General features: G+C 55.3%; 1 protein-coding gene across 1 annotated transcript in view; it reads left to right on the top strand.

Moving 5' to 3' along the window:
• The first annotated feature begins 2,604 nt into the window (after positions 1 to 2,604).
• ADCK5 (aarF domain containing kinase 5) overlaps positions 2,605 to 21,435 on the top strand; it is a 49,396-nt gene continuing 30,565 nt past the window's right edge. The window contains exons 1-3 of the mRNA XM_077493714.1: positions 2,605 to 2,968; positions 4,807 to 4,953; positions 16,380 to 16,455. Of these exons, the coding sequence (XP_077349840.1) occupies positions 4,916 to 4,953; positions 16,380 to 16,455 (114 nt within the window). The 5' untranslated portion in view covers positions 2,605 to 2,968; positions 4,807 to 4,915. The remainder of the gene's footprint in view (positions 2,969 to 4,806; positions 4,954 to 16,379; positions 16,456 to 21,435) is intronic.

The raw sequence follows: 21,435 nt of genomic DNA on the forward strand, positions 1-21,435 counted from the left end.
GAGGGTATATAGGAGGGTATATAGGGGGAGGGTATAAAAGGGGAGCTATATAGGAGGAGGAGGCTATATAGGGGGAGTGTATATAGGGGAGGATATATAGGAGGGTGAGGGTATATAGGGGGAGTGTATATAGGAGGGTGAGGGTATATAGGGAGAGGGTATATAGGGGAGGGTATATAGGAGGATATTTAGGGGGAGTGTATATAGGGGTATATAGGGGAGGGTATATAGGAGGGGGTGTATATAGGAAGGTATATAGGCGGAGTGTATATAGGGGCAGGTATATAGGAGGGTGAGGGTATATGGGGAGGGTATATAGGAGGATATTTAGGGGGTATATAGGGGAGGGTATATAGGAGGGGGTGTATATAGGAAGGTGTATAGGCGGAGTGTATATAGGGGCGGGTATAGGAGGGGCGGGTATATAGGAAGGTATATAGGGGAGGGTATATAGGAGGAGGATTGTATATAGGGGGAGGGTATATAGAAGGGGGAGTGTATATAGGAAGGTATATAGTGGGAGGGTATATAGGAAGGTAGATAGGGGGAATGTATATAGGGGAGGGTATATAGGAGGAGGGGTGTATAGGAGGGGATTGTACATAGGGGGAGAGTATATAGGAGGGGTATATAGGAGGGGGAGTGTATATAGGAGGGTATATAGAAGGGGGAGTGTATATAGGAGGGTATATAGAAGGGGGAGTGTATATAGGAAGGTATATAGGGGGAGTGTATACAGGGTAGGGTATATAGGAGGGGGTATATAGGAGGAGTGTATATAGGGGACTGCATATAGGGGGAGGGTATATAGGAGGGGAGTGTATATAGGAAGGTATATAGGTGAGGGTATATAGGGGTGTATATAGGAAGGTATATAGGTGGAGGGTGTATAGGGGTGTATATAGGAAGGTATATAGGAAGGTATATAGGTGGAGTGTATATAGGAAGGTATATAGGTGGAGGGTATATAGGGGTGCATATAGGAAGGTATATAGGGGTGCATATAGGAAGGTATATAGGTGGAGGGTATATAGGGGTGTATATAGGAAGGTATATAGGTGGAGGGTATATAGGGGTGTATATAGGAAGGTATATAGGTGGAGGGTATATAGGGGTGTATATAGGAAGGTATATAGGTGGAGGGTATATATTGGGAAGGTGTATATTGGGAAGGTGTATATATGGGAGGGGGAGGAGGTGATTGTACAGACTCTCTCTCGTTACATTGTATGGAGAGGAGAGAATCCTCAGAAGAGATACAATGTGTGATTATCAGCAGACGCTGACCCCGCCCCCTCCCTGATCACATGACTGAGGAGAGGTGATCTGATGGGCGGGGACTGTCCATGTGACCAGAAGACATCATGCTGAGACCGGTGAGACATGCAGAGGGGGACTCTGCACACAGATATATTTATATAGGAGGGGGAGGGGAGTCTCCGTGTATCTTTTGTGACTTTCATGTTTCCAGGGACTCCTCTCCCCTCCCCTCCTCTCCTCTCCTCTCCCCTCCCCCTCCCCTCCCCTCCTCTCCTCTCGGAAATGCTGATTTCCTGGCTGTCATGCTGAACCTCTTTCCCTATTTCTCATTCTTCTCCTGATCTCTGATATTCTGTGTCCTGAGATAGTACTGAGGATGAGGGGGGATCACATATACTGTGTGGGGGACACCATGCAGCCAGAGGAGGGACCAGCATATGTAATGAGGTGTCAGGGGGGCGGGGTTTGTATATGTAATGAGGTGTCAGGGGGCGGGGTTTGTATATGTAATGAGGTGGCATGTCAGAGGTGGAGTTTGGATATGTAATGAGGTGGCGTGTCGGGAGGCGGGGTTTGTATATGTAATGAGGTGACATGTCGGGAGGCTGGGTTTGTATATGTAATGAGCTGTCATGTCGGGAGGCGGGGTTTGGATATGTAATGAGGTGGCGTGTCGGGAGGCGGGGTTTGTATATGTAATGAGGTGACATGTCGGGAGGCGGGGTTTGTATATGTAATGAGGTGACATGTCGGGAGGCGGGGTTTGTATATGTAATGAGCTGTCATGTCGGGAGGCGGGGTTTGTATATGTAATGAGGTGACGTGTTGGAAGGCGGGGTTTGTATATGTAATGAGGTGTCGGGAGGTGGGGTTTGTATATGTAATGAGGTGACATGTCGGGAGGCGGGGTTTGTATATGTAATGAGGTGGCGTGTCGGGAGGCGGGGTTTGTATATGTAATGAGGTGTCGGGAGGTGGGGTTTGTATATGTAATGAGGTGACATGTCGGGAGGCGGGGTTTGTATATGTAATGAGGTGACGTGTCGGAAGGCGGGGTTTGTATATGTAATGAGGTGACGTGTCGGGAGGCGGGGTTTGTATATGTAATGAGGTGACGTGTCGGAAGGCGGGGTTTGTATATGTAATGAGGTGACGTGTCGGGAGGCGGGGTTTGTATATGTAATGAGGTGGCGTGTCGGGAGGCGGGGTTTGTATATGTAATGAGGTGTCGGGAGGCGGGATTTGTATATGTAATGAGGTGGCATGTCGGGAGGCGGGGTTTGTATATGTAATGAGGTGGCGTGTCGGGAGGCGGGGTTTGTATATGTAATGAGGTGGCGTGTCGGGAGGCGGGGTTTGTATATGTAATGAGGTGTCGGGAGGCGGGATTTGTATATGTAATGAGGTGGCATGTCGGGAGGCGGGGTTTGTATATGTAATGAGGTGGCGTGTCGGGAGGCGGGGTTTGTATATGTAATGAGGTGTCATGGCTGCGGCAGGCACATACGAAAGCCTCCAGGCTGCTATAGAATATTGGTCCCCAATCCTGGCCTGTCTGTGGCCCTCGAGGGCCAGGTTTGGATAACTGTGGGTGGTCATGTGACATTTTCTATCTTTCGCAGGTTCTGCTCTGTCGGTATCACAGTTCTGTGCTGAGCCGCCGCCATGTCTCCGCCTCCGTCCGAGGATTCACCGCACAGACCAGCAGGTGAAACGCAGCGAGAATTCCACCCATGTGTGTGCCTGTGACCCCGCCCATTGTGCCTGTGACCCCGCCAGGCTGCACTGATGACGGGGGGGCGCTTCATTCATGACAGGGGGGGGCGCTTCATTCATGACAGGGGGGCGCTTCATTCATGACAGGGGGGGGCGCTTCATTCATGACAGGGGGGGGCGCTTCATTCATGACAGGGGGGGGCGCTTCATTCATGACAGGGGGAGCTTCATTCATGACGAGGGGGGGCGCTTAATTCATGACAAGGGGGGGCGCTTCATTCATGACGAGGGGGGGCGCTTCATTCATGACGGGGGGGGCGCTTCATTCATGACAGGGGGGGGGGGCGCTTCATTCATGACGGGGGGGCGCTTCATTCATGACAGGGGGAGCTTCATTCATGACGAGGGGGGGGCGCTTCATTCATGACGAGGGGGGGGGGCGCTTCATTCATGACGAGGGGGGGCGCTTCATTCATGACGAGAGGGGGGCGCTTCATTCATGACGGGGGGGGGCGCTTCATTCATGACGGGGAGGGGGCTTCATTCATGACAGGGGGGGCGCTTCATTCATGACAGGGGGGGGGGCGCTTCATTCATGACAGGGGGGGGGGCGCTTCATTCATGACAGGGGGGGGGGCGCTTCATTCATGACAGGGGGGGGGGCGCTTCATTCATGACAGGGGGGGGCGCTTCATTCATGACAGGGGGGGGCGCTTCATTCATGACGGGGAGGGGGCTTCATTCATGACAGGGGGGGCGCTTCATTCATGACAGGGGGGGGGCGCTTCATTCATGACAGGGGGGGCGCTTCATTCATGACAGGGGGGGCGCTTCATTCATGACAGGGGGGGGAGCTTCATTCATGACAGGGGGGGGGGGGCGCTTCATTCATGACAGGGGGGGGCGCTTCATTCATGACGGGGGGGGGGCGCTTCATGACAGGGGGGGCGCTTCATTCATGACAGGGGGGGGAGCTTCATTCATGACGGGGGGGGGCGCTTCATTCATGACGGAGGGGGGGGGCGCTTCATTCATGACCGGGGGTGGGCGCTTCATTCATGACGGGGGGGGCGCTTCATTCATGACGGGGGGGGGGGGGCGTTTCATTCATGACGAGGGGGGGCGTTTCATTCATGACGAGGGGGGGCGTTTCATTCATGACGGGGGGGGCGTTTCATTCATGACGGGGGGGGCGTTTCATTCATGACGGGGGGGGCGTTTCATTCACGACAGGGGGGGGGGCGCTTCATTCATGACGGGGGGGCTCTTCGTTTGTGACGGGCGCTTCATTCATGACAAAGTTTGGACCCCCCTCCCATAGACACCCTCCTAAACCTTGTGGACGGTCTTCCCAGAAGAGGTGAAGCTGTTATAACTGCAAAGGGTCAACTCAATATTCAACCCTCCGGACTAAGACTGGGGGGTCATTAAGGTTCATGTGTGTGTAAAGGTGGGTGTCCCAATACTTTTGGTAATATAGTGTGTGTAAGGGCAGGTGTCCCAATACTTGTGACATGGTGGTGCATACTATGTTGGCCCCTGTGGGGCCCCGGCACAGTGCGGCTCCCGGTATCTCCTCTGTATCGGGTGTGTGGAGGACAGATGAGGAGATAGTGGATGGAGGTCAGGGACGGCCAGCTGACGGGGGAGGACGGGAGGGGGTGGGGGAGGGGTATTTAACCACCTGCTGTCCGGATGGGCGGGGTGAGCAGGGAATTCTGGGTAAGGGGCCCCTCTGCAGACCATCTCTCTGGTGAAGTGGGGGATGATGATGACAAAAGTGTTCAGTTGGTGGAATTTGTAGAATTTCTCTTTCTCTTCCCCTCGCAGGTCCTCCCCGTGGCGGTGGCCCCGGATCCTGTGGCTGGGCTCTCTGCTTGGGGCCCCGTCTGTCGGGGCTCTGGCCTATTACACATCGGATGGACCTAAGAGGAGAAGGATGAGGATATTGGCACAGGGCATCCTCCGCTTCTGCAGGTGAGAGCGTGGGATTGACAGCGGGTGGTTGAGGGTGGAGATGGTCCTCTGATCTCATGGCCTTCACACCACCCCCCCACAGACCTACCCCCCGAAACTACCCCACCCCCCCCCCCCGTCCTCCACACGGGGTGGAAACCTATTTGTTCTGGTTGCTCTTTAGGTGAAACCTGTAAAACTGGTGGCGGCCCGTCTGTGCGGGGGATGGGGGCGCAGCCCGTCTGTGCGGGGGATGGGGGCGCGGCCCGTCTGTGCGGGGGATGGGGGCGCGGCCCGTCTGTGCGGGGGGTGGGGGCGCGGCCCGTCTGTGCGGGGGGTGGGGGCGCGGCCCGTCTGTGCGGGGGGTGGGGGCGCGGCCCGTCTGTGCGGGGGGTGGGGGCGCGGCCCGTCTGTGCGGGGGATGGGGGCGCGGCCCGTCTGTGCGGGGGATGGGGGCGCGGCCCGTCTGTGCGGGGGATGGGGGCGCTAACCAGCAGACGTTTCACCTCATGGTTTAGCTTTGTACTCGCATCCTGAAATCCGGATTACCGCTGCGGGTAAAATAAGTATGGAACCGTCACCTTTTCTCTGGGTAAATCTATTGGTAAAGGTGATATTGGCATGAAATCTCCGCCACGTGTCGGTGACATCCAATCCAATCCGTACACAGACACCAAAACCAATCCGATCCGAACACAGACACCAAAACCAATCCGATCCGAACACAGACACCAAAACCAATCCGATCCGAACACAGACACCAAAACCAATCCGATCCGAACACAGACACCAAAACCAATCCGATCCGAACACAGACACCAAAACCAATCCGATCCCTACACAAACACCAAAACCAATCCGATCCAAACACAGACACCAAAACCAATCCGATCCGAACACAGACACCAAAACCAATCCGATCCGTACACAGACACCAAAACCAATCCGATCCGTACACAGACACCAAAACCAATCCGATCCGAACACAGACACCAAAACCAATCCGATCCGAACACAGACACCAAAACCAATCCGATCCGAACACAGACACCAAAACCAATCCGATCCGAACACAGACACCAAAACCAATCCGATCCGAACACAGACACCAAAACCAATCCGATCCGAACACAGACACCAAAACCAATCCGATCCGAACACAGACACCAAAACCAATCCGATCCGAACACAGACACCAAAACCAATCCAATCCAAACACAGACACCAAAACCAATCCGATCCCTACACAGACACCAAAACCAATCCAATCCGAACACAGACACCAAAACCAATCCGATCCAAACACAGACACCAAAACCAATCCGATCCGTACACAGACACCGAAACCAATCCGATCCGAACACAAACACCAAAACCAATCCGATCCGAACACAGACACCAAAACCAATCCGATCCAAACACAGACACCAAAACCAATCCGATCCGTACACAGACACCGAAACCAATCCGATCCGAACACAAACACCAAAACCAATCCGATCCGAACACAGACACCAAAACCAATCCGATCCAAACACAGACACCAAAACCAATCCGATCCGTACACAGACACCGAAACCAATCCGATCCGAACACAAACACCAAAACCAATCCGATCCGAACACAGACACCGAAACCAATCCGATCCGAACACAAACACCAAAACCAATCCGATCCGAACACAGACACCAAAACCAATCCGATCCGAACACAAACACCAAAACCAATCCGATCCCTACACAGACACCAAAACCAATCCGATCCGAACACAGACACCAAAACCAATCCAATCCAAACACAGACACCAAAACCAATCCGATCCGTACACAGACACCGAAACCAATCCGATCCGAACACAAACACCAAAACCAATCCGATCCGAACACAGACACCAAAACCAATCCGATCCAAACACAGACACCAAAACCAATCCGATCCGTACACAGACACCGAAACCAATCCGATCCGAACACAAACACCAAAACCAATCCGATCCGAACACAGACACCGAAACCAATCCGATCCGAACACAAACACCAAAACCAATCCGATCCGAACACAGACACCAAAACCAATCCGATCCGAACACAAACACCAAAACCAATCCGATCCCTACACAGACACCAAAACCAATCCGATCCGAACACAGACACCAAAACCAATCCAATCCCTACACAGACACCGAAACCAATCCGATCCCTACACAGACACCAAAACCAATCCAATCCGAACACAGACACCGAAACCAATCCGATCCGAACACAGACCCCAAAACCAATCCGATCCGAACACAGACACCAAAACCAATCCGATCCCTACACAGACACCGAAACCAATCCGATCCGAACACAGACCCCAAAACCAATCCGATCCGAACACAGACACCAAAACCAATCCGATCCGAACACAGACACCAAAACCAATCCGATCCGAACACAGACACCAAAACCAATCCGATCCGAACACAGACACCAAAACCAATCCGATCCCTACACAGACACCAAAACCAATCCGATCCCTACACAGACACCAAAACCAATCCGATCCGAACACAGACACCAAAACCAATCCGATCCCTACACAGACACCAAAACCAATCCGATCCGAACACAGACACCAAAACCAATCCGATCCGAACACAGACACCAAAACCAATCCGATCCGAACACAGACACCAAAACCAATCCGATCCGAACACAGACACCGAAACCAATCCGATCCGAACACAGACACCAAAACCAATCCGATCCGAACACAGACACCAAAACCAATCCGATCCGAACACAGACACCAAAACCAATCCGATCCGAACACAGACACCAAAACCAATCCGATCCCTACACAGACACCAAAACCAATCCGATCCCTACACAGACACCAAAACCAATCCGATCCGAACACAGACACCAAAACCAATCCGATCCGAACACAGACACCAAAACCAATCCGATCCGAACACAGACACCAAAACCAATCCGATCCGAACACAGACACCAAAACCAATCCGATCCGAACACAGACACCAAAACCAATCCGATCCGAACACAGACACCAAAACCAATCCAATCCGAACACAGACACCAAAACCAATCCAATCCAAACACAGACACCAAAACCAATCCGATCCGAACACAGACACCAAAACCAATCCGATCCGAAGTTCTGTGCAATAAAATGAAGGAGACGAGAAGAAGTATTCAACCCGCAAACTGAAATGTATGTAAAGTGGAGGTAAAATAAAAATACATTAATATTCTGGGAAAAAAAAAAAACATTTGAAATTATTATTTTTTTTTTAACTTGCCAGAAACTGCTGTTGCTAGGCAGTCTTCCTAATCTGCCTCTTCCTCCTCTTCGGCGAGCGGCCCCGTTGCCTTATGGGACATGTACGTGTCCTAGAAAACAACGGGGGGCCCCATTTACAAAGCGCTGTGCAGTAGGTAACGGGCAGTGAAGCCGCAAGGCTCCACTGCCTGTTTCCCTTCGTTAAGATGGCGGCGCCGACAGCCGATCTGATGGACGGATCGGCCTGGGGGGAGGACCGACATTGCAGGTGCCCTGGACAGGTAAGTGTCCTTATTAAAAGTCAGCAGCTACAGTATTTGTAGCTGCTGGGGAAAAAAAAAAAAAACCCCCGCCGGAACGCCCCTTTAATACTTGGTATAAAATCCTTTGTTGGTAATGACGGCTTCAAGATGCTCCTGTATGGAGGAACGAGCCGCATGCGCTGCTCAGGTGTGATTTTGGACCTTTCTTCAAATCTTGAAGGTCCAGCGGGCCTCTTCTATTATCTCTGATCTTTAGTTCTTTCCATTAATTTTCTATTGGATACAAGTCAGGAGATCGGCTTTATTGTCTTTCTCCTTGGCTTTGTGTTTGGGATCATTGTCCTCCTGGGAATGTCCTCCTGGGAATGTCCTCCTGGGATTGTCCTCCTGGGATTGTCCTCCTGGGAATGTCCTCCTGGGAATGTCCTCTTGGGATTGTCCTCCTGGGAATGTCCTCTTGGGATTGTCCTCCTGGGGATGTCTGAGAATGTGCTCCTGGGATTGTCCGGGAATGTCCTCTTGGGATCGGCTGGGAATGTCCTCTTGGGATTGTCCTCCTGGGATTGGCTGGGAATGTCCTCCTGGGATTGGCTGGGAATGTCCTCCTGGGATTGTCCTCCTGGGATTGGCTAGGAATGTCCTCTTGGGAATGTCCTCTTGGGATTGGCTGGGAATGTCCTCTTGGGATTGTCCTCCTGGGATTGGCTAGGAATGTCCTCCTGGGAATGGCTAGGAATGTCCTCTTGGGATTGTCCTCTTGGGATTGTCCTCTTGGGATTGTCCTCTTGGGATTGTCCTCTTGGGAATGTCCTCTTGGGATTGTCCTCCTGGGATTGTCTGGGAATGTCCTCCTGGGATTGTCTGGGAATGTCCTCCTGGGATTGTCTGGGAATGTCCTCCTGGGATTGTCTGGGAATGTCCTCCTGGGATTGTCTGGGAATGTCCTCCTGGGATTGTCTGGGAATGTCCTCCTGGGAATGGCTAGGATTGTCCTCCTGGGATTGTCCTCTTGGGATTGTCCTCTTGGGATTGTCCTCTTGGGATTGTTCTCTTGGGATTGTCCTCTTGGGATTGTCCTCTTGGGAATGTCCTCTTGGGAATGTCCTCCTGGGATTGTCTGGGAATGTCCTCCTGGGATTGTCTGGGATTGTCTGGGAATGTCCTCCTGGGATTGTCTGGGAATGTCCTCCTGGGATTGTCTGGGAATGTCCTCCTGGGATTGTCTGGGAATGTCCTGGGATTGTCTGGGAATGTCCTCCTGGGATTGTCTGGGAATGTCCTCCTGGGATTGTCTGGGAATGTCCTCTTGGGAATGTCCTCTTGGGATTGTCCTCTTGGGATTGTCCTCTTGGGATTGTCCTCTTGGGATTGTCCTCCTGGGAATGTCCTCCTAGGAATGTCCTCCTGGGATTGTCTGGGAATGTCCTCCTGGGAATGGCTAGGATTGTCCTCCTGGGCTTGTCCTCCTGGGATCGTCCTCCTGGGATTGTCCTCCTGGGATTGTCCTCTTGGGATTGTCCTCTTGGGAATGTCCTCTTGGGAATGTCCTCCTAGGAATGTCCTCCTGGGATTGTCTAGGAATGTCCTCCTGGGATTGTCTGGGGATGTCCTGGGATTGTCTGGGAATGTCCTCCTGGGATTGTCTGGGAATGTCCTCCTGGGATTGTCTGGGAATGTCCTCCTGGGATTGTCTGGGAATGTCCTCCTGGGATTGTCTGGGGATGTCCTGGGATTGTCTGGGAATGTCCTCCTGGGATTGTCTGGGAATGTCCTCCTGGGATTGTCTGGGAATGTCCTCCTGGGATTGTCTGGGAATGTCCTCCTGGGATTGTCTGGGAATGTCCTCCTGGGATTGTCTGGGAATGTCCTCCTGGGATTGTCTGGGAATGTCCTGGGATTGTCTGGGAATGTCCTCCTGGGATTGTCTGGGAATGTCCTCTTGGGATTGTCCTCTTGGGAATGTCCTCTTGGGAATGTCCTCCTGGGAATGTCCTCTTGGGATTGTCCCCCTGGGATTGGCTAGCAATGTCCTCCTGGGAATGTCCTCTTGCGATTTGTCCTCTTGGGATTGTCCTCTTGGGAATGTCCTCCTGGGATTGGCTAGGAATGTCCTCTTGGGATTGCCTGGGGATGTCCTCCTGGGATTGGCTGGGAATGTCCTCCCTGGGATTGTCCTCCCTCGTTTCATCTTCATCCTCCTGATAGACGGCAGCAGATTTTTATCACCGTTCATCTTTCCTTCAATGACATGAAGTTTGCCAGTACCGTATGCTGAAAAACAGCCCCGCCCCCACCATTGATGTTCCCGCCTCCAAGCCTCACTGTTGGAATGGGGGTGGTTTTTGGGGTGATGTGACCTCCAAACATAGGGTGTATTATGACATCCAAAGAGTGCCTACAGGCCATGGCAGGTGAGGGCATTACTCATTGTGTACCTGCTAATTCCAGGTCTTTATGAAGAGCTCTACAAGTGGCTCTTGGACAATTCTTCTGATGATTCTTTTCACTGAAATCTTGCGAAGAGCACCTGGGGGCGTGGCCGGTTTATGCTGAAATTATGTTCGTTCCACTTCTGAATTATTGCCCCGACAGCGCTCACTGGAACATTCAGAAGTTTAGAAATCCTTCTGTAATCAATGCCATCCGTATTTTTTACAACAATGAGGTTGTGAAGGGCTTGAGAGAGCTCTTTGCTTTTACCCATCATGAGATGTTTCTTGTGTGACACCTTGGTAATGAGACACCTTTTTATAGGCCATCAGGTGAGACTGAACCCGCTGATATTAATTTGCACTGACAAGGGGTGGGATTGCTTTCTAATTACTGATAGATTTCAGCTGGTGCCTTGGCTGTCCATGCCTTTTTGCTCCTCCCTTTCTTCATGTGTTCAATACTTTTTCCGATGTCCTTCCATTTTATTACACAGAACTTCATTTCTGATTGGATTTGTTTTGGTGTCTTTGTATGTATGGATTGGATGGGTTGTTACCGACATGTGGGGGAGATTTCATGTCAGTGGCACCTTTTACCAATAGATTTACCTGGAGAAATGCTGGCGCGTTCAATACTTACTTTAACCACTGTGTATAATTGTCCCTACACCCACAAAGCAGCACCCGTCATACATTCATCAGGGACATTCTCTGATCTGGAGGCAATGGGGTTGTGTGGGAGACCATGGTTGGGGGGGTGTTGGAAACCATGGATGGGGGGGGGTTGGAGACCATGGTTGGGGGGGGGGGGGGGGTTGGAGACCATGGATGGGTGGGGTTGGAGACCATGGTTGGGGTGGTGGGGGGGGGGGGTTGGAGACCATGGTGGGGGGGGGGGGGGGGTTGGAGACCATGGATGGGGAGGTTGGAGACCATGGTTGGGGGGGGGGGGGGGGGTTGGAGACCATGGATGGGGGGGTTGGAGACCATGGTTGGGGGGGCGGTATGGGAAACCATGGATGTAGGGGGTTGGGGACCAATGGATGGGGGGGTTGGAGACCATGGATGGGGGGGTTGGAGACCATGGTTGGGGGGAGGGGGGGTTGGAGACCATGGATGGGGGGGGGTTGGAGACCATGGATGGGGGGGCGGTGTGGGAAACCATGGACGTAGGGGGTTGGGGACCAATGGATGGGGGGGTTGGGGACCATGGATGGGGGGGTTGGAGACCATGGTTGGGGGGGGGGGGTGTTGGAGACCATGGTTGGGGGGGGGGGGCAGTGTGGGAAACCATGGATGTAGGGGGTTGGAGACCAATGGATGGGAGGGGTGTGGGAAACCATGGATGTAGGGGGTTGGAGACCAATGGATGGGAGGGGTGTGGGAAACCATGGATGTAGGGGGTTGGAGACCAATGGATGGGAGGGGTGTGGGAAACCATGGATGTAGGGGGTTGGAGACCAATGGATGGGAGGGGTGTTGGAGACTATGGTTGGGGGGGGTCTTGGAGACCATGGTTGGGGGGGTGGTGTGGGAAACCATGGTTTTGGGGGTGTTGGAGACCATGATTGGGGGGGTGTTGTTGGAGACTATGGTTGGGGGGGGTCTTGGAGACCATGGTTGGGGGGGTGGTGTGGGAAACCATGGTTTTGGGGGTGTTGGAGACCATGATTGGGGGGGTGTTGTTGGAGAATATGGTTGGGGGGGGTCTTGGAGACCATGGTTGGGGGGGGGGCGGTGTGGAAATCCATGGTTTGGGGGGTGTTGGAGACCACGATTGGGGGGGTGTTGTTGGAGACTATGGTTGGGGGGGGTCTTGGAGACCATGGTTGGGGGGGGGGGGCGGTGTGGGAATCCATGGTTTGGGGGGTGTTGGAGACCACGGTTGGGGGGACGTGAGCAACAAAGACCCTTCTGTGATTACTTGGATCAAACAGGGAACTAGAAAACTGCGTTGTCCAGGGAAGGACAATGTATCTGATCTGATTGTACGATTGTTCAATACGGGGCCCCAATGACTCCACCCTGATGTTGTACGAAGTTCATTACCTGAGAATCCAAAGTGCAGATATACCCGATTTTACCCCCCTTTTATGACCAGGTCATTTTATATTCAGCACTGGGCTACTTTACCTGGTAATTGCGCGGTCATGTAACATTACTCACATTACATTTATATCATTATTTTCACACAAAATACAGAAAATACAAAAAAAATTTATGTGAAAATAAAAAACTAATTTTGTACTTTCTGCTATAAAACATCCAATAAAAAAAATAAAAGCACATTGTTTGTTTTCATAATTTTGCTAAAATAAAATCACAATAAGTGTAGTCGATGGAATTTTTTATTTTTTTCAAAGATATTTTTATTAAGTTTCAAGACAAAGCGACACACAAGAAAAAGCAAAAACAGAGCCGGGTCGGTCGTTTAGTATACGGCAACAAGCAATACGCTCCTACAGTCAATAAGCATAAGATGAAGCATAAATCGCACATGAAGTTAGATACATAAAGATACATGAAGAGGTGATTCAAACACACTTATTAGTGCAAATTTGTCAGCCGTCTTCACCAGGATAGTAAAGGACGCGGCACGACTTGTGAGTAACTTTAGGATATATTCACGTTGGGGGAAGGGTGACAGGTCTAGCTATCCTTCTACCCCCAGATTTTGTGAGATGTTTTATTCAGTTTCTGGGGTTCGGAGGTTATATAGTGGTATAGAATCATTAATTGGCTGTAACCAGAGGGATTTCGGGGGGGGGGGGGGGTCTGCGCTCCCTTCCAGGACAGCAGGATCGTCTTCTTTACATAAAGAATACGGAGCAGTCTCTTGGCACGGGGCGATGGATGCAGGTCACCAAAGATGCCCAGGAGGCAGTTCTTTGGGGTAGATAATGTTTGGGAGATCTAATGCTGAGGATGTGAAGAGCCCACGTCCACCCAGAGGTCCACCCAGAGGTCCACCCAGAGGTCCTGGATCGCTGGACATGACCAGGAACAGGGCAGGAGGTCAGCAGTTTGGCCACAGCCTCGGAAAACAATCAGCCGAGGGTGACGACCCCGTTTAATGTAACCCGACTGGGGTACGGTGGGAATGATGGAAAATTGTAACGTGTATAATGCGATCCCTCGATGAGGGTTTGTAGGTGTCGCTAAATTCGGTGCAGTCATCCTCCTCCTGTGAGGGAAATGCCCAAAGAAGTCCATTTCGCCTCGGCCTCGCGGAATCTGGGATTAGAGTCGGTCATTAGGGCAGCATCGAAGGTGGAAACCAGTTCAGTAGAATCGGGGTGTCTCGGTCATTTCTCCAATGGGGATAGGGTAGTGGGGTCATCTAGGGAACCAAATTGGGCACAAAACGGCATGTCTGAGCTGATAGTAATAGAACGGGTCGGAGTGTGGCAGGCCAAAGTCAAGGTGTAATTGATAGAAGGATTTAAAGCCCTGTGCATTGTATAAATGACACCGGTATTGGACCTCCTTGGAGGGCCGGCGGTTAGGGTCAGGTATAAAGTACAGTTCCTGTAGGTTGGGATTGAACCTTCGGGGGGTTATTGGAGGATGTTGAGCAGGTATGTGTAGATATCTTCTTTATGATGTAATGGAGTAATGAAAGAGAGGTGCCGGGGCGGGGTGGGACTCGGCCTCTGTAGATGATGCTGTGTAGGGTCGCTAAGGATAATGCAATAGCGCCCTCTGTAGTAGTACAATATTCCCTGCAGCTGGGTGTAGCCAGTCATGGAGATGTAGCAGTTGAGATGTTAGAAAATATAGATAGAAGTTAGGAAATGCCAAGCCTGCCAGATGCATTGGCAACCTTTGTGTTTCAAGAGCTACCTTTTTTTGGAGGCCTTGCCACTCCACAGAAACGCTGTACATATCGCATCTACGCGTTTTAAAAATTTGACTTGGGGATGGGGAGTTGGCCAGAATATACAGCAATTTAGGTAGATGGATCATTTTTAGGGTGTTGGCCCTACCCATAAGGTCCCAAGGCAGGTCCATCCATGGTTTGGTTTTGCTCTTGCAGTCGAATTTAATAAGGGGGATCTAAATTATTAATGATGTAGGCAGAAAGAGGCATCTGTACTAGAACCCCCGAGATACCTAAAAGAGGACCCCACCTGGAGTCCGGACTCCGGGTGAATCTGGGGAATCGCAGCGGAATCCAAAGGAAAAGGTTTGGATTTGTCCCAATTCACCCGGAAGCCGGAGCGATCGCCAAATGTATCGATTTCAGATTGTAAAGTGTGGAGCCACTCATTCGTGTCGGCCGGGTATACTGGGGTATCGTCCGCACACAGCGAGACCCGCTCCTCTATGAGGCGATACAACGTTCACCCAAATCAATCAATATACAAACTTTGAGATATATATATATATATTATACAGGGCTTAAAATTTCAAGTCCTGAGCTACTAGCCAAGCCTCAAAGGTTACTTGCCACCTGTGCCTTACTCAATCCCTACCCTGCCACGCCCCTAATTCCACCCCTAGACACGCCCTCATAAATGATCTCATGAAATGACACTTAAATGTTTTATGTAAAAATAAGTTACAAAAATAATATAAATATTAACAACAACTTTATCAGTGTAGCCTCACCTGTGCCCACTATTGCAGCCACACTGTGCCCATTGGAGCCTCGCCTGGGCAGAGGAATGCATGGCTGGAGGAAGAGGAGAGCCGCGGGATAGCACGCTGTTACCGGCGCTTACATCAGAATTGTCACCGCTCTGCTCGACACAGCCCCGCCTCCTCCTGACCCGCGCCTGTGATAGATCAAATGAATCGCAGCATTGGACCGCCGTTCTGTCTATCACAGGCGCGGGTCAAGAGGAGGCGGGGCTGTGTCGAGCAGAGCGGTGACAATTCTGATGTAAGCGCCGGTAACAGCGTGCTATCCCGCGGCTCTCCTCTTCTTCCCCGGGGAGATCGCTGGGAGAACGGCTCCCGATCAACCCCGCCGGCGGTGCTCCCCCCCCCCCCCATCCCTCTGCCAGGCAGCCCAGCTTGCAAGCCCTCATTTTATATATATATATATATATATATATTGGGACTGTGATAGGGCGGGGGGGGGGGGCTGACATCGCCTGTGACACAATGATGTCACACCTCCCAACTTTTAGAGATGGGAATGAGGGACACCTAATTAGCAAAAGTATGTAGGCGTGGGACACACCCCTTGCCACGCCCCCTTAAGAGTCTTCTCCCAAAAAAAAAGACCCTAAAATCTAGCCAACCCACTCCTCAGATCCACCACACATCTATATTGTAACGATTTGCCCCTGACTTGCTTGGTGAACATCAGGAGATGAGCAGGGAGCGGAGAAGTTCGCTAGGTGCCACCAGTACAGCAGAAAAATGCCTACCTAGGAGCGGGGGTCCTGGAAGGGGTTCTGAATGTTCCTTGTATTGCCCCTCCCCCCTCACTGATATCTCTCCAATTTATCTCCCGCAGGTCTCTGAAGATCGGCACCCACATATCCATAGATTACTGGTGGACCAGAAATGTGACCCTGAGGAAGGAGGATGAGGTGAGTGCGGGTGTGGGGGGGGGGGGGGGCAGGCGGCGCCGTGTGCAAGAAAAAGAACGGCCGCTCCAGGTGTATAGAGATGAGGCTGATTGGAGTATCTTGCAGAGTGCTGGCCCCGCCCACCTCCGTGGGAAACTTGGAAGGAAGAAAGAAATCTACATATGTGTGCCTGCACATGCATACACGCTTATCTGGGACGATTGGTTTATTGTCATATATGTGTATATCATTATTTTTCATTAAGTCAATCAATCGTTTTTCACGTTCTATGTATATTTATTTTTTGCCTTTTTCATATGGTTTTTGTTGGTTTATGGTATTATCTATATATGTTTAGATAGGACTGTTGGTCCGTGTTCCTATGTGTATGCAGGACTCTTTGGCATACATGGGTACATGCACCTTCAGCTTTGCGCTTTTTCTCAAGTCTCCAGCCGCAGGTTCTTCGGGGCTCAGGTTTGGTGATCGATCTGTGTTCTCATCACTGATTATCACCGCCCCCCAGAACACCTGTAGATATTGGGGACGATCTGTTTAAGATCTATCAGTTGTCTCAGTCATTTGTAATGTTTAAGCACAGGGTGTGTGTGTGTGTGTGTGTGTGTGTGTGCGTGTGTGAAACGCGTCGTCTACGTGACCTCAGTTTGGTGTCTCAGGCGTGATCTTTGTGTAGCAAAATAAAAGGCAACCGGAAGTTCTGGATGTGCTGCCGTTTCTTTCTTCTTTCCAGGGGGCGCCGTGTGGAGTGAGTGCGGGGGTAGGGCATTTGTGTCAGTGTGCGTTTGGGGGGGGGCACCTTGTGAGTGTGCAGTGGGGGAGGGCTCCGTGTGGTGTGAGTGTACGGTGGAGGAGAGCTCCGTGTGGTGTGAGTGTGCGGTGGGGGAGGGCGCCGTGTGGTGTGAGTGTGCGTTGGGGGAGGGCGCCGTGTGGTGTGAGTGTGCGTTGGGGGAGGGCGCCGTGTGGTGTGAGTGTGCGGTGGGGGAGGGCGCCGAGTGGTGTGCGTGTGCGGTGGGGGAGGGCTCCGTGTGGTGTGAGTGTGCGGTGGGGGAGGGCTCCGTGTGGTGTGAGTGTGCGGTGGGGGAGGGCGCCGAGTGGTGTGAGTGTGCGGTGGGGGAGGGCTCCGTGTGGTGTGAGTGTGCGGTGGGGGAGGGCTCCGTGTGGTGTGAGTGTGCGGTGGGGGAGAGCTCCGTGTGGTGTGAGTGTGCGGTGGGGGAGGGCTCCGTGTGGTGTGAGTGTGCGGTGGGGGAGGGCGCAGAGTGGTGTGCGTGTGCGGTGGGGGGAGGGCTCCGTGTGGTGTGAGTGTGCGGTGGGGGAGGGCTCCGTGTGGTGTGAGTGTGCGGTGGGGGAGGGCGCCGAGTGGTGTGCGTGTGCGGTGGGGGAGGGCTCCGTGTGGTGTGAGTGTGCGGTGGGGGAGGGCTCCGTGTGGTGTGCGTGTGCGGTGGGGGAGGGCTCCGTGTGGTGTGAGTGTGCGGTGGGGGAGGGCTCCGTGTGGTGTGAGTGTGCGGTGGGGGAGGGCGCCGAGTGGTGTGAGTGTGCGGTGGGGGAGGGCTCCGTGTGGTGTGAGTGTGCGGTGGGGGAGGGCTCCGTGTGGTGTGAGTGTGCGGTGGGGGAGGGCTCCGTGTGGTGTGAGTGTGCGGTGGGGGAGGGCGCCGAGTGGTGTGCGTGTGCTGTGGGGGAGGGCTCCGTGTGGTGTGAGTGTGCGGTGGGGGAGGGCTCCGTGTGGTGTGAGTGTGCGGTGGGGGAGGGCGCCGAGTGGTGTGAGTGTGCGGTGGGGGAGGGCTCCGTGTGGTGTGAGTGTGCGGTGGGGGAGGGCGCCGAGTGGTGTGCGTGTGCGGTGGGGGAGGGCTCCGTGTGGTGTGAGTGTGCGGTGGGGGAGGGCTCCGTGTGGTGTGCGTGTGCGGTGGGGGAGGGCTCCGTGTGGTGTGAGTGTGCGGTGGGGAAGGGCTCCGTGTGGTGTGAGTGTGCGGTGGGGGAGGGCGCCGAGTGGTGTGAGTGTGCGGTGGGGGAGGGCTCCGTGTGGTGTGAGTGTGCGTTGGGGGAGGGCGCCGTGTGGTGTGAGTGTGCGGTGGGGGAGGGCGCCGAGTGGTGTGAGTGTGCGTTGGGGGAGGGCGCCGTGTGGTGTGAGTGTGCGTTGGGGGAGGGCGCCGTGTGGTGTGAGTGTGCGGTGGGGGAGGGCTCCGTGTGGTGTGAGTGTGCGGTGGGGGAGGGCTCCGTGTGGTGTGAGTGTGCGGTGGGGGAGGGCGCCGAGTGGTGTGCGTGTGCGGTGGGGGAGGGCTCCGTGTGGTGTGAGTGTGCGGTGGGGGAGGGCTCTGTGTGGTGTGAGTGTGCGGTGGGGGAGGGCGCCGAGTGGTGTGAGTGTGCGGTGGGGGAGGGCTCCGTGTGGTGTGAGTGTGCGGTGGGGGAGGGCTCCGTGTGGTGTGAGTGTGCGGTGGGGGAGGGCTCCGTGTGGTGTGAGTGTGCGGTGGGGGAGGGCGCCGTGTGGTGTGAGTGTGCGGTGGGGGAGGGCGCCGAGTGGTGTGAGTGTGCGGTGGGGGAGGGCGCCGAGTGGTGTGAGTGTGCGGTGGGGGAGGGCGCCGAGTGGTGTGAGTGTGCGGTGGGGGAGGGCGCCGAGTGGTGTGAGTGTGCGGTGGGGGAGGGCGCCGAGTGGTGTGAGTGTGCGGTGGGGGAGGGCTCCGTGTGGTGTGCGGTGGGGGAGGGCGCCGTGTGGTGTGAGTGTGCGGTGGGGGAGGGCGCCGTGTGGTGTGCGTGTGCGGTGGGGGAGGGCTCCGTGTGGTGTGAGTGTGCGGTGGGGGAGGGCGCCGCGTGGTGTGCGTGTGCGGTGGGGGAGGGCTCCGTGTGGTGTGAGTGTGCGGTGGGGGAGGGCTCCGTGTGGTGTGAGTGTGCGGTGGGGGAGGGCGCCGAGTGGTGTGAGTGTGCGGTGGGGGAGGGCGCCGAGTGGTGTGCGTGTGCGGTGGGGGAGGGCTCCGTGTGGTGTGAGTGTGCGGTGGGGGAGGGCTCCGTGTGGTGTGAGTGTGCGGTGGGGGAGGGCGCCGAGTGGTGTGAGTGTGCGGTGGGGGAGGGCTCCGTGTGGTGTGAGTGTGCGGTGGGGGAGGGCTCCGTGTGGTGTGAGTGTGCGGTGGGGGAGAGCTCCGTGTGGTGTGAGTGTGCGGTGGGGGAGGGCTCCGTGTGGTGTGAGTGTGCGGTGGGGGAGGGCGCCGAGTGGTGTGCGTGTGCGGTGGGGGGAGGGCTCCGTGTGGTGTGAGTGTGCGGTGGGGGAGGGCTCCGTGTGGTGTGAGTGTGCGGTGGGGGAGGGCGCCGAGTGGTGTGCGTGTGCGGTGGGGGAGGGCTCCGTGTGGTGTGAGTGTGCGGTGGGGGAGGGCTCCGTGTGGTGTGCGTGTGCGGTGGGGGAGGGCTCCGTGTGGTGTGAGTGTGCGGTGGGGGAGGGCTCCGTGTGGTGTGAGTGTGCGGTGGGGGAGGGCGCCGAGTGGTGTGAGTGTGCGGTGGGGGAGGGCTCCGTGTGGTGTGAGTGTGCGGTGGGGGAGGGCTCCGTGTGGTGTGAGTGTGCGGTGGGGGAGGGCTCCGTGTGGTGTGAGTGTGCGGTGGGGGAGGGCGCCGAGTGGTGTGCGTGTGCTGTGGGGGAGGGCTCCGTGTGGTGTGAGTGTGCGGTGGGGGAGGGCTCCGTGTGGTGTGAGTGTGCGGTGGGGGAGGGCGCCGAGTGGTGTGAGTGTGCGGTGGGGGAGGGCTCCGTGTGGTGTGAGTGTGCGGTGGGGGAGGGCGCCGAGTGGTGTGCGTGTGCGGTGGGGGAGGGCTCCGTGTGGTGTGAGTGTGCGGTGGGGGAGGGCTCCGTGTGGTGTGAGTGTGCGGTGGGGGAGGGCGCCGAGTGGTGTGAGTGTGCGGTGGGGGAGGGCTCCGTGTGGTGTGAGTGTGCGTTGGGGGAGGGCGCCGTGTGGTGTGAGTGTGCGGTGGGGGAGGGCGCCGAGTGGTGTGAGTGTGCGTTGGGGGAGGGCGCCGTGTGGTGTGAGTGTGCGTTGGGGGAGGGCGCCGTGTGGTGTGAGTGTGCGGTGGGGGAGGGCTCCGTGTGGTGTGAGTGTGCGGTGGGGGAGGGCTCCGTGTGGTGTGAGTGTGCGGTGGGGGAGGGCGCCGAGTGGTGTGCGTGTGCGGTGGGGGAGGGCTCCGTGTGGTGTGAGTGTGCGGTGGGGGAGGGCTCCGTGTGGTGTGAGTGTGCGGTGGGGGAGGGCTCTGTGTGGTGTGAGTGTGCGGTGGGGGAGGGCGCCGAGTGGTGTGAGTGTGCGGTGGGGGAGGGCTCCGTGTGGTGTGAGTGTGCGGTGGGGGAGGGCTCCGTGTGGTGTGAGTGTGCGGTGGGGGAGGGCGCCGAGTGGTGTGCGTGTGCGGTGGGGGAGGGCTCCGTGTGGTGTGAGTGTGCGGTGGGGGAGGGCTCCGTGTGGTGTGAGTGTGCGGTGGGGGAGGGCTCCGTGTGGTGTGAGTGTGCGGTGGGGGAGGGCTCCGTGTGGTGTGAGTGTGCGGTGGGGGAGGGCGCCGTGTGGTGTGAGTGTGCGGTGGGGGAGGGCGCCGAGTGGTGTGAGTGTGCGGTGGGGGAGGGCGCCGAGTGGTGTGAGTGTGCGGTGGGGGAGGGCTCCGTGTGGTGTGCGGTGGGGGAGGGCTCCGAGTGGTGTGAGTGTGCGGTGGGGGAGGGCGCCGTGTGGTGTGCGGTGGGGGAGGGCTCCGTGTGGTGTGAGTGTGCGGTGGGGGAGGGCGCCGTGTGGTGTGAGTGTGCGGTGGGGGAGGGCGCCGTGTGGTGTGAGTGTGCGGTGGGGGAGGGCGCCGAGTGGTGTGAGTGTGCGGTGGGGGAGGGCGCCGAGTGGTGTGAGTGTGCGGTGGGGGAGGGCTCCGTGTGGTGTGCGGTGGGGGAGGGCTCCGAGTGGTGTGAGTGTGCGGTGGGGGAGGGCGCCGTGTGGTGTGCGGTGGGGGAGGGCTCCGTGTGGTGTGCGGTGGGGGAGGGCT

Source organism: Lithobates pipiens, unplaced genomic scaffold, assembly GCF_037356315.1.
Source record: "Lithobates pipiens isolate NorthernLeopardFrog02 unplaced genomic scaffold, aLitPip1_a1.2 Scaffold_19, whole genome shotgun sequence".
NCBI lineage: Eukaryota > Metazoa > Chordata > Amphibia > Anura > Ranidae > Lithobates > Lithobates pipiens.